Source organism: Pteropus vampyrus, unplaced genomic scaffold, assembly GCF_000151845.1.
Source record: "Pteropus vampyrus isolate Shadow unplaced genomic scaffold, Pvam_2.0 Scaffold580, whole genome shotgun sequence".
Classification (NCBI taxonomy): Eukaryota; Metazoa; Chordata; class Mammalia; order Chiroptera; family Pteropodidae; genus Pteropus; species Pteropus vampyrus.
The window spans coordinates 398,045-411,937 of record NW_011889361.1 but is presented as its reverse complement, the minus strand read 5'-3'; the positions used below and the strand labels follow the sequence as shown (position 1 = coordinate 411,937).

The window sequence follows — 13,893 nt, the reverse complement described above, 5'->3', positions numbered from 1 at the left end:
TATCTTGAAAGACAGTCTTTTTTTTTTTCATAAGAACATATTATATTAAATCATTAGTTTCATAAAAATACTCTTGTAGACTATTACCTTTTGATATCATGTTTTTATGTCATGAAATAAAGTTCCTTTAATGTTAGTTTCTATTTCTACCTATAAGAAATGGCAATTATTTTTTCCTTCTGCATTAAATATCAATTGATTTCTTACAAAAAAGTTAACCATTCTTATAGCGTACCTATAACACATGAAAGTTAACAAAAACTGGAAGATTTGATGCTAATGCTAGAAGTTTAACCCTTCATTTAAGTACAAATGCGGGAATAAATGTCGACAAAAACTTAAGTGGTTCTTTTAGTACTTCTCAGCAATAAAAGTATATGATTCAGTTTTTCAATTCCCATACAGAGAACTTTCTTGCCAAAGAAGGTCCCCCAATTGTGTGTGGGGGAAGGAAAAGGGAGAGGAGGGGAAGAGAGGAGGCAGTTGTTGGGGGAGGGAAGAAGAGGGAGCATGAACAGAAACCAAGAGATCTTTGAAAGATAAAAACAAGCAGGCATACTTATAGAGTGATATTTACTAGAAGCATCCTGTGCTGGAATGGTGACAAGTACTTTCAACATTAGCAAGAATAACTACTTCTAAAATCTACAGTGTAAATAATTTAAAAAGCCTGCAAAATTCATTTTAAATTCATAGCAGAAATGGACTTCAATGACAATCTCATTAATACTGTATTCTTGGTCTATACTTCCAAATGGCTTCATTCAGCAACAGATTCCTTTTTGACACTGATGCTCCATTTACTGAATCCTGACACAGTCATTCCTTTTATTAACCAATTACTTAAGAATGACCCTTTCTGACAGGAGCCTGTCAGTGTGTTGGTTTGAAAGAGAGTGATGTGGTGCTAAAGTCTAGCCTTGACCTCTCCCACCCTTCTCTCCGTTACCTCCATACACTTATCTATGATAATTCATACGGTTCTTTATAAAAAGAACCCTCAGTAATTGGTAAACTCTAAAATATCATAAACTAAACAGGCATATTAAGAATACTTCCAAATTCATAGTTATTTAAATCAAATCTATGGCGATTACCACTTGTTTAAGACTAATCCAGAAAACCAGTGTACTAGCTTGCTCCAAATTAAGATTTTCCTTTCCAAAGAACTGCATCTACCATTATTATAAATCAATAAATGCATTTTCAAAGCTAGCCTTTACATAATGTGTAGATTCAAGGTAAAGAAGATCACAGGAAAAAAGACCTCCCATTTAGATAAAGAAAGCTGAAATTTCTGCTTGCAGTATACATTTGAAATAAAAACTATGGTAGCTGACTGAATTATTTATGTTTCAAAGTCAAAGTCACCCCTGAAGCGGTGTTTCTTAAATTCACTCTTTTAAGAAAAATCTGGTCTAATTTTATCTCAATTCTCCACCCCCATCCAAAATATTTTTAGTTTGTCTTGAAGAAACCAAATAATTGCCAATATGAGGCAAAGATGTCTTAGGGAATTTCCTGTACTACACATTAAAAGTTGATGCTTTTCAGGAAGTATCTTTACAAAAATCCTTGCAAGTTTTCCTTGGATTCCCATGAAAAACATCATACTAAGTAAAATCAATATAATTTTCCTTCAATTCTTCTAGATGATGGAGGTAAGTGAAGATGGATGGTGCTATAATTTCCATGCTGTCAGCAAGTTCAGGCTCTTCCTAGCCTGTGTAGCAATTTGCCTGACATACAACAGGCACTCTTGTTTGTTGAATGAATAAATGTCAGAGATAATACAACTTCTAAGATGTCTCCTTCTCTGTAATGAAGTCATCTTCTATAAGAATTTTGAAATATATTGCTCATTTGCCCTATTTAAAATGTCTTTATTCTCCTACTTTTTTGTAGAATTTGCTTCACAATTTTCTGCTCAGTTTTTCAAAAGACTCTTTTTGATTGAACATATGTTAATAGCCAGAAAGACAAATGACCTTTATTTTGACCTTCAAAATAAAATTTTGAAGAAAACTTTTTTGATGAAATATAATAAAAATATTAAATGACTTATGGGTTGATGCTATAAAAATGTAATGTATAATCTAATGTTCACATCATGTATTAAAATTTTAATAGATAATCAAACTTATTAGATAGACTTGGAGAACTCAGAAGTGAGTTCTTTAGTCAAGTGAAAGTGCTTTCCTTTATTATCTATCTTCAAAAGACTTCCCTATTTCAGCAGTTTAGATTTTGTAACAGCAAATTTTCTTAAAGGAAAAATCACCTGTCTTTAAATCCACATATATACTTCTATATGAGTATAGAAACAAGAACCCAAAAAGCCCATACTTTTAAGAAAACTTAAAGAATAAAACATAATCTAAAAAATAAAGGGAATAGTTCATCCACAATCCTACTTCAGTAACAGAGCTAATAAACTTTAGTTTTGGTAATTTTTTATCTGCACATTTACACATAAGTAAAACTTACAAATATAACTTCATCTCTTTAACAAGTTCGTATTTGATTTTCATTATTTTTTTTCAAATGGCTGCACAGCATTATAATAAGTAAGTGTACCATAATTTATTTAATTTTTCTGCTGTACAGACAATTTTAGAATCATTAAAATACTAATGAAAGATACAAATATTTTTATGGTTCTTGGCACATCTTGCCGAACTGTTTCTGAAAAGGGTTGTGACTCCAGTCTCACATGAGACTGTCAGTTTGGCGAACTTTAACCAGAAATGGGTCGAGTAAATACATTTCTTCCTGCTAATTTAAAAGAAGAAAATGATATGTCATTGTTCTTTTAGTATGCATTTGTCCTCTTTCCAATTGTCTAGAGGGAGCTTAAGCTGCTTTTGTCAGAATTACCTCATTGTCTAATATACTATGCTACAAACTATTTCCCCCTTTTTTATATTAAATATATATACCTTCTGAATTAAGTCTTTTAGTTTGCAGACCTCTTCACTCAAATGTTCAACATTACTAACCAGTTCTTCACAAACTGAAGTAAAATTCCGAGGAGAAGCCCATTCGAGTACTATCTGTTAATATTTTCAAAAGTTACATTTTAAAGAATAGGAAACAATTTTCACAACTTTATATTCACAAAAATTATATAACATTTGCAAATGTTAAATTATTTAACTGAAGAGTATTTTTTGTTCAGGATAAATTCTAACACCAAAAAAAGAAGTCACTAATTTTATAATTAGTGACTATTTATAAAATTTATAATTTTATAAATAGTCAAATCAGTTTCCTGAATGCATTTACTAAATATATGTGATATATATAACTTTAGGGAGACTAATAATAATATTTATGGTGAAAAAATAAATTCATAAAATTTTAGGAATGACATTATTCTCATGTTAGTGTTATATAAAAATCACAGGAAAACAAGTATATTAAATTTTTTTCACTATAGACAAACAGTTAAAACCAAATCATATGAAAAACTCTACAAAATGTTTGCTTTTACAGGTCACTTACACTTACTGTATTTAAAATTTCCTTCATTAAAAAAACCTTATATTGATATGGTTTTTAATAACACTCAACACACTGTTTTGTTTCAACTTTCACTTGGGTCTTCTGTCACTTTATATTTTAAACAATTAAATTCCCTTAAGAACAAATGGTAAGTTCAATACATAGATCAGTTTAATTTTTAGTCTGACTTATTTTCCTTTTCTTGAGCGCTAGAAGACAAGGTTTTTCAATTAGTATATAAAAGAGTAATATTAAATGTAGTGACTTATTTAGGTCTTATATAATTTTTTAGAAGATATAATTTTACCAGATCACAACTGTTTACTGAATTATCATTGACTTATCTGGAATGTTCTTCAGCATTGATACTTTTCACTTAATAACTTTTGTAGAATACCTTGTGAGAATTTACAGGCAACTCTGTAATGATATTCTGTACAGCTGTTATTAAATGGCCACATTGTTTATTTAATTTCAGAAGAAAGTTGAGGAACTCATCACCGCTAAAGAGAGGAAACAAACAGGAATCATTAATATGAGCAATTTACTTCATTCTACTGGGCTAGTTACTTGGTGTGTAGTCATAACATTAGATCTCTAAAAAGTATAGAATAGCTAATATGTATTAGCAACTGAAATAGACATTGGGTATACAAAGAAACCAAATCTCCAATCTTGAGGATCTCAAAGTTCAAGATGAGAGGCAGATGTACAATTGCCTCTGTACATAGAAATATAATTACAACATTGTCATTCACAGGGACATATGAAGAATATAAAAGTACCAATTTTGAGGATCTACTATGTGCAGGCACTGCATTAATTACATTTATTTTTCTTTTAATTCCTCCTAACAACTTCTATAAGGTAGATGTTAATATAATTTTATAGTTGAGACATCTGAAACTCAGAGATAATGAACTCAGTATAATGGGAATAGGGAATTGGTAATGCTTCACAGAGGTGATAACCTAAACTGAGTCTGGAGCTTGAGAATAAGTTTGTCAGGTAGTAAGGAAGAGAAAGAATTCTAGATGGAGAGAATAGGGGGTGCAAAAGTATGGGAACAGGAGGTCACCAAGATATAACTAATGCACAATTATGGGAAAGTAGTAAGAAAAGAGGCAGGATATAACCATTTAAGAATTTCTGTGACATACTATAGAATTAAAATTTTTACCTTTTTGATACTGTAGTACTAAAGAATTTTAAATAGTAAAGTAGAAAATCAGATTTTTGTATGAGAAGGCTTATCTGGGGAGTGTGGTGTATATTAAAAGAACACAAAAGTGGAAGTAGAGAGAATAATTAGAGGAGACTAATGGAAACATCCATCTAAGAGATGATGAAGGAAAGCTTAAACTAAGGATCTGGCAGGGCAGTCTGACTGGATGGAATGGTGGTTCAAGAAACATTCAGGAGAATAAAGTGAAAAACACATGTAAAAGAAAAGGAAGAGTCTAAAATGATTCTAAGTTTTTTTGGTTTCAGTGGAAAGTGCTGTCACCAAGCAGGAAAGTGAATCTGGGAGTGGGTGGTAGGGAAGAAAATGGGGTGAAGACAAAACTCTATGGTATAATAGTTAAGAGCTATAGACTCTAGAATCAGGAAGACTTGAGTCTGAATTCAGCTTCCATTTATGATCTTGGGCAAACCTAATCTTCAGCCAAATGTTTCCATATATCTAGAATTGAGATAATAGGACTGCCAGGAAGATTGAAGGAGATAATGTATGAATACCATCTAGCACAAAGATGGCATTCAAACAAACTTAATCATAATGATGATGGCAGTGATATGAGACATGCAGGCGGCCAACGACTGGTAAGCAGCAGTAGATGTCAGTCTTGTAGGAGTACTTACCCTGGAGTCCACAGATTCATGAAACTAGAAAGAATTCAGGGAGCTAGTGAACTTAGATGGGAAAAAATTACATCTTTATTTTCACTAACCTCTAACAGAAATTCAGTCTTTCCTTCAATTGTGAATGTAGGCACAAACCACAGTAGTATTAGAAGCATCTGTAATTTGGTCATTGATAGAAATCAAAACAGGGTCATGGAGAAGACCACAAAGAAATAAGATACATATTGTGAAAAAGGGAGTGTTGACAGGGGTAGAGCAAAAAAGCTAAATCAAAGGAAAAGTAGCCTGAGAAGAAGAAAATCAGGAGTTAAAGTCTGTTATGAAAGGCAATGAAGGGGATTCAAGAGCGAGGAAAAGGTTAAGCACATTAAATAATTAAGATAAATCCACTGATTCTGGCAATGAAGAGACACTGGTGACTAGATTAGTTTCAGTGACAGAAGCTAATTTACAATGAAAGCTACACAGAAACTTATACAACCTAATACAAAAGTGGACCAAATATGAATAGGTAATTCAGAGAAAAAATTTAAATGGATAATGAACATGAGATTACAGTAACATAAGATATTACCCTCTAGTGGAATGACAAAAATTAAGCTCATTAAGAGTCAACAAGTATATGAAATGACCTTTCTGGAAAGTCAGTTAGTAGTATAGAATAAAAATGCAAACAAAAACAACTACTATGGAATCAAAAGATACTTCTGAGTCCAAATGAAAATTTTTACAAGGTACAAGTTTTGATTATATATTTTATAAAGTTTCTTTCATGCTCTTTCTAGAAGGAAAGGTTATAAAAAGCAACCAAGGTCAACCTCCAATGACACTTAATAGCAAACTGTCCTTTAAGACACATTGCTAGGACTTATGTAATATTTTAATTTAAAGCAAGTATTTTTTCTTAGCGATTAGGTTGAAAAATAAAGTTTATATAAAACAATTTAAATTTTATGAACCTAAATATATAATCAAGACACCCATAACGAAAAGTGTCTGAGTGTCTGATGGTTGCTTTATAAAAGCAAACTGAAATTAAAAAATTTAGATATTTTAGCAAAGGCATTTTCAAAACAATATAATTCTTTTTCATTCCATTTTCTTTCTGATCTTTATAAAGAACAGAAGAACCTGAACATATTTCTGTCAAGACAACAGCAGTCATTACTTATATTTTGTTTCCATGTAATATTTATACAAGGTACACTTAGTGCTCTTTAAATACTGATTTTATTTGTTATCAGTGAAAAGAATAATTACTCAAATAATTAGTGCCCTGTGTATTTTTTATTTAATGAGCTCAAGGAAGTTAAGATCCATTAAAGAAATTAAGAAATGTCATTCAAAGTATCAACTGAGAGCAGGTATATAATTTTAGATAGGCACTTCACACATATATGTGAAATATAAACTTATAAGCTCTTATTCTGAAGAAAGTAAGACTGGTAAGTTAACAACTCAGTTCAAATAAGCAAGTAATATTATGAACAACATTTCAGTCTTAATGACTGAAAGAAAAATATATACCATTCTTGTGATGTATAATGTTCAGAGTCATTGAATATGAACAGGCAAATTGTAAAAAATAACTTTATATTATGCCATTCGTTTTACACTACGTATAGCCCTACGAATGTACAGCAGTCACCCTATAGACCTTCACACAGCAGCCCTGATAATTGTGTACCTATTCCGAGAATTTAAAATAAGCAAATATGACATAGGTATTGTAGACTATTTTATTTGATTAAGTTACCATGTATTTTCTACTGAGCCAAATACTACCAGGCCTCTCTCTGCCAGAGGATTATACTTCATGTCTCAGTGACATAAGGCCTGGCCTTATGTGACTCGCTCTGTCAAATAAAATGTGACCGTTTAACTTTTGGACAGAACCATTGACTGGTTCTGCCATCTCTCTTTTTCTCTCTGCCACAATAGTAACATGTCGTGGGTGGAGCCGTTTCTCCAGCCTGTTCTCAGAATAATAACAAGGAGGAAAGCCACTGGCAGCTGACCTATGATATAGATGATCAAGAAATAAACTGTGTTAAAAAAAAAACTTTGTTATTAGATTTAGATTTAGAAGTCATTTAGATTATTTGTTATTGTGGCATAACAGTGTAAACTGACTAAAACAGGCTAAAATTTATACTTTAAATAAAGGTACTCCAAATAAACATACTATGTGCTCATTGTCGAATATCTAAAAAAATTAAAATTACCAATACTCTATTATCCAAATAACTATTTTCTTTCAGAATATTTTCTTATAGTACACATTTTCTTCCAGTATTTTGTATGCATATATACAAATTGCATTACACCTCACACTCCATTTTATATTGTGCCTTTTATACTTATTATGAGTATTTCTCCATGACCTTAACTCTCAAAATATGTTAAGTGACAGAATAATTATATTGATGCAACTAAATTCAACAATTCCTCTTATATATTTACTTTCCAATTTTAGAATGCTTATAATAGATGTGAACAATATATTTTCACATAAAATTTTGTGTCTATACAGATTTTTCTTTTTGGAGGACAAACAGTTTCCTTAATGGACATAATGCTGAGATACCTTTGATACATTCAATTAGATGTCAGGTAGGCTCAGAGAAAGGGTCTGGACAGAAACTGTTAAAAATGTCAAGACATGAATGAAAACTGTTGCTGCTTGGAATATTTCAAAGTAGTAACAGAATGGTTATTAATACTTGTAAATTGCATTCTATAATTCTGCAAACACACTAAAGCTAAGTGCAGAAAAAAGTAAATGTACTGTGGCATGTGTTCCTATAAAAGAGACTATGTTAGAAAATTTAACACAGAGAAGAAAAGTATCTTAAAATAAATCAGTAGCTAAATTGTTGAAGTCACATTACCAGAAGATTATAATCAATCAGTTCAACTTTTCTTGCTGTTAGTTTTCTTATGACTTAATGACTAATTTCTTTTTTAAAGAATGACTTTGAACAAATGGGAAGTAAAACCTTTTCCATAACACCATGTAAACAAAGTCTGTGATTTAATAACTAGGTCAAATTCCTGAAATGTATGTCTGCCAGTTTTATTTTTAAAAAATTCACCAGTTTTAATAAGTGAACCATTCAGGATTCTCCACATACTTTAAGTTTATTAAATCCTACAAAGTAAATTCATACAGGCAACTCTGCCATCATATAAATAAGTTACATTAAAAAATTTAATTTGCAATTAAGTCATGTAGAACTTAGAATATTCCTTCATAGAAACAATAAATTAAAGAAGTAAAGAAATGAACAAAGTGATTCAAGGTGAGCTGATTTTAAGTCCTCACAACTGAAATCCTTACAATGTCTTCAAATATTTAAGAGCTATAATGTCATTTTGAAACATTGATGAGGCATTATTTTGAATATAGATCTTGTTATAAGGAGATATATTAAGAGAAAGGCAAATATTTAACTCTGCAATAAAATTTTTTTTTTTTAAAGAAATCTGGATCACCTATATTATTCCCTGGAAGACTTCTCTAAATTCTAAAATGGTGCAGAAATCTATTATTCATATGTTTAATTAACGTTTATCATAGTTGCAATGTTAGTTTTAGGCAAGCTAACTAGTGGTGATACTACTGCATTTATAAGTATTATATTTTATAGAATATAACTTGGATGAAACTCAAAGAAATTAGACTGACTGAAAAAGGCCAATCAAAAAAGGATACATACTGTATGATTCCATTTATGTAACATTCATGAAATAAGATCATTTAAAAATGGATAACAAATTATTAGTTGCTAGGGGTTAGGGATGAGAGAAGAGATGGGTGTGGCTATAAAGGGGCACTATGAGGGAGCCTTGTGATAATGGTATGTTAGGTGTACTGATTATGACAGCAATTACATGAAGCTACATATGTGATAAAATTGCATAGCGCTATACACACATATGCAAATGAGTGCATGTATAATTGGTGAAATACGAATAAGCTATGTGGATTGTATCAATATCAGTTTTCTGGTTTTGATATTGTACTTTAGTGATGCAAGGTATTAAAACTGAATGAGACTGGGTGAAGGGTGCATGGGCCCTCCCCGTATACATCCTTGTAAATTTCCTGTTAATCTATAATTATTTCAATTAAAAAGTTAAAATCCTTTAATGCTCCATAATATATTAATAAAATCAAATGTTATTTTCAAAATAAATTTTAGGTTACTAATATTACTAATAATCACTGTTTGTTAAGTTTATAATATTAAAAATTAACTTTATAGGTAACATAATTTCTTACAGAATAAGGCTGAAAATAGAGACAAGCTACATGAGAAACTCTTTTTTTCTCTAAGTGAAACTATCACTACTTTGAATTTTCCATTTGACACTTAAAATGATTTAAAGAGAGTAAAAGCTATACTACGAAAAGCATGGCATCTCTTTTATAGTTCATTTAACAAAATGCAATAAAAAATAAAACAAAAAATGAGTTTATGTGAGTTAACAAGAAGGTGCGTTGTTCTGCTAAAATGACTTTTTCAAAATTGACTTTATAAAGCACCTCCCATTTTAGAACACAGTATGTTGTAAAATGAACTATTCGTTTCCCTAGATAAATTATGGTATCAAGTAAAATGACTAAGACATTATAAAAATTAAACTATAAAAGAACAGTTGGTTCTAAACTACAGTAATGTAAACCGATAAGTTAATTTTACCTGATTTCCAACTTTGCCACTTCGGGTAATTCTCCAAATTTTATTTCTTCTACCTCTAGTTCTTTAAGCGCAGCCAGAATTTTCTGCTGATCTCTATTGGTAATTCCATTCTGAACAGAAATAATTTTAAGGTTCAATAAAGTAGTCATACTTGAATAAGTTAATATTCGAAATTACTAAAGGAGATTCTTATGTGATCAGTTTACATCTTGAAAAAAGATACATATTGAAAAATAACAAACATACTGAAAACATGATTTGCTTATAACTTAGAAAAGGTTACATCATTAAAATATTTAGAAATATAGTAACTACAGTCAATTTTTTGCAATACATAACAATTGTAATGGATTCTAAAAACATTACTACATTTTAATATACAGTCTTTCTAAACAATCACAATAAAACAATTTTTATTTCAAAATATTACTTAAAATTTTTATCAGTGATTAAGTGAGAACTGCCCTTAGTATTAACTAAATTTTACACCCTGGATTTAGCTAAGTAGTATGTTTATTTTGATTTTCAGTGATACTGAAGATTTAGAATTTCCAATGTGTTCATGCCAATGTGTTCCAGTATGTTCAGGAAGATGACAACTTTTTGGGTAGCCCATTTATTAAAGTATCTCTCATATTTCCCAAAGTATTTTCAAATTGCTCCTTAATAGTACTAGATGATAAAATAACAGGTCTTGATCATTTTGAGAAGCCAGCAAAAGGCAGTAATTGGATGACACATTCATACCCACACACATACACACAACCCTCTTATTCCTAAGTAACATGTTTTCTACTGTTTTACAAATCTAAATTTACATTTAGAAATGAAGCAAGAGTTTTAGTTGAGATGTCATGGCTAGTAGTTTTTTAAAAAAAACTACTCTTAAGACTTTAAATGTTCTTAAAAAGCAGCTTAGTACTGTAACAGAAGATTTTCGTTATGGTTATCTGTAATCTTATCTAATTCATAATCCAGCAAAAGGTCATTCACAGTCTACAGCCCTAGGATTTTTAAAACAGACAATAAAAGGTTTCACAATTTTAGAAATATGAAAGATAAATAATGTCTCCAGTTTTGTTTTTTGTTTTTTTGAAATTGACACTACCTTTGTAAACTCATCTTTCCTCATGGTCAAAAGATGTCTTAAAGTTATATCCCTTTCCTATAGAAAAGGAAAAAAAAAAACACCACCTTTCAATAAAAATAAAACAGTAGGAGGAGAAGCAGCCACGTGTATATAAATTAGTCAGTTATATGCTACTCTCCTAAACAACTTTCAGCTTTCTAGAAGGGATAGGATAAGAGGGTACAGAACTGTACGACTGAGTAGATATAATGAGTGTCATAATATGTACAATTAAAAAAGTATAAACATAGCTAGTTTCCCGGATTCAAAGAAAATGATTACAACTTACATTTCTTACATAAGAAAAATAGCTCTTATAAAAAATTTGACATAAATTATATTTTATGAATATTTTAAATTTCTAAATATATCGCATTAAACTATCGATAACATTTAGTTTTACTCAGCTTTTCTCAAATAACGAGTTTCAAGGCTGTACAATAAAGTCCAATTCTGAACTACCTAAACAGAATGCACATATTCCTAAAGAAAGCCTATCTTAAATAGTGCTTTAATGCTTCAGTATCAGCTAATCAGGTGATAATTGTCATCTACTCAAATCCCAGGATGCATACCTGAAGTACTTACAACAGTACTTGGCATATGGATTTAATCTTTATAACAATCCTACACTAGGTACTATCCTTATTAAAAAAAAGACAGATTTAAGTAACATATTTCAGTTAGTAACCATTAAAGCAAGAATCTGATACCAGGTTTGTTTGGTTTAAAAATTATGCATCTAACATTCTATATAGCAACTGTAAAAAAACATAAAGGCTTAGATGTACCAGCAGGAGTTCTGTGAAGTTTAGGCAGTGGGTGAAAGCTGTTTAATCCAGCTAAATTCTAATTTATGTAAATTTCTAGAATAATACATTTTTGAAATGCTTATTAAATTCAAAATGGGATGTACTATGAATTACGGAAATACATTTGAGATCCTTTCATAAGCATGCTTATGCATATTTAATGTTATGTTTTCCAACAAATAAATATACATACTTCATTGTAGCTTATGTAATATCTTACCTTTAATAAATCTGTCATATGTTCGAGTCCAAGACCATGTAAAAATATCTCCAGATCTCCAAATGCTGTATATGAACTATATATATATATATTTATAGCAATGTAAATTTCAGAAAAAGACTATAAATGCACAAACAATAAATACATATTTATAACGCAGAGAGAGAATGAGTAAAAATGAATCTATATAGAATATATTTTCATATTTACACACTAGATCTATGTTACATCAAGGAATATTTATTGAGCAAAGATATAAGGAAACAGAAAATGACAATAGTAAAATGTAGTTCATCTTTTCTAAGAATGAAAATATCTGCCAAGATGTATGTTCCTCGTGAGATCTCTGTACATGAAAATCTCTTTAATTACAGGAAGTAAAAATTTAATAATTTTAAATCTGGGTAAATCGACAATAATTTTGTGGTCTTAACTGAACAAAGGTGTTCAGGGAAAATTTTAGCTTATAAAATGAGAAGTCTGTTAAGAATTAGGAAGCAAGATCTAGCATCATTTGAACATTAACAAAAATATAATTTCAAAACCTTTGGAAATAAATTGTATTGTGGATATCTTATTTAAAGTAAAAAATTATTCTCATTACTGTTAGTACACATATAAATTTTTTTCTCAAATTCTGGAGAACAAAGCACTTAAAATCCATACATTTCTAAGTGATATTTAAAAATGCTTATAAAAGTTTAAAATATCACATATTTTAAATGTCATCACATATACTAGAAGTAATAAAAACATGCACAATTTTTACTCATTTATATGTACCCTGTTGAACAAAAACATTTTATGTTACCTAAATATGTGATCTTTTTCTTTATCAGAATCTGCTGTCAATAGTTTACAAATAGTCTCTTCTTTAGTTAGCTGTTGAAGCTTTCCTTCCAATGGATTTAAAGTCAAAGAAAGAAAGTTGAAGATCTGAAAAAAGTTAAGCCATTCAAATACAGTTAACATTATTAAATACTATCACTTAGTCAGAAGAAACTAAACATATTATTTTATCTAGAAATTTTACCAACGTGAAAGGGTCAAAACATTCACAACTTACCACCCTGAGAAGAACTTTTTAAAAATCAAGTAAATATTTCCTTGATGTAAAGTAATAATCAGAAAAGAAAAAAAAGTACATCTAATTCAAAATAGTAAAAATTTTAAAAAGATAGTAATTAATAAAAAATTTCTCTAAGATATAAAACAAAAGTAAAAATTCCATTTTGGTAAATGACTCAGATTAAGTACTAAGGCAGTACTTAGATACACTGTTAAGTAGGAAGGACATAATAAACATAACCAAATGTATACAAATTCCAACTATACATCTTAAAGAGATATAGTGAAAGTTTTTAGTTTTAAAATCTAACTTTTTACTAAGTCACAGTTATGTCACACAATCAGCCAAAATACAAAATCAAATCTCACTTTAAGAAACAATTTATGACTCAAATTAATCTTTGATGTTCATAAATTTCTTAATATATCAAATTAAGTGTCATGTACCCTAAATTTAATAATGCAGTAAATTAATTAAAAGTCTTTAAATTTTCAAAGCCTAGAAAAACATCTATAAATTTCTTCTTGATGTTTCACAGGGCTTTAGTGATTAGCATTTATTTACTCTTGAATACTTTTGGAAATGTA

The 13,893-nt window shown here is 29.8% G+C and overlaps 1 protein-coding gene across 1 annotated transcript in view; it reads right to left on the bottom strand.

Moving 5' to 3' along the window:
* Positions 1-214: 214 nt before the first annotated feature.
* Positions 215-13,893, bottom strand: part of ASZ1 (ankyrin repeat, SAM and basic leucine zipper domain containing 1) — a 63,399-nt gene continuing 49,720 nt past the window's right edge. Inside the window, exons 9-13 of the mRNA XM_011384441.1 lie at positions 11,185-11,241; positions 10,077-10,186; positions 3,902-4,007; positions 2,940-3,053; positions 215-235 (exon numbers count right to left, since the gene is read on the bottom strand). Coding sequence (XP_011382743.1) covers positions 215-235; positions 2,940-3,053; positions 3,902-4,007; positions 10,077-10,186; positions 11,185-11,241 — 408 coding nt within the window. The remainder of the gene's footprint in view (positions 236-2,939; positions 3,054-3,901; positions 4,008-10,076; positions 10,187-11,184; positions 11,242-13,893) is intronic.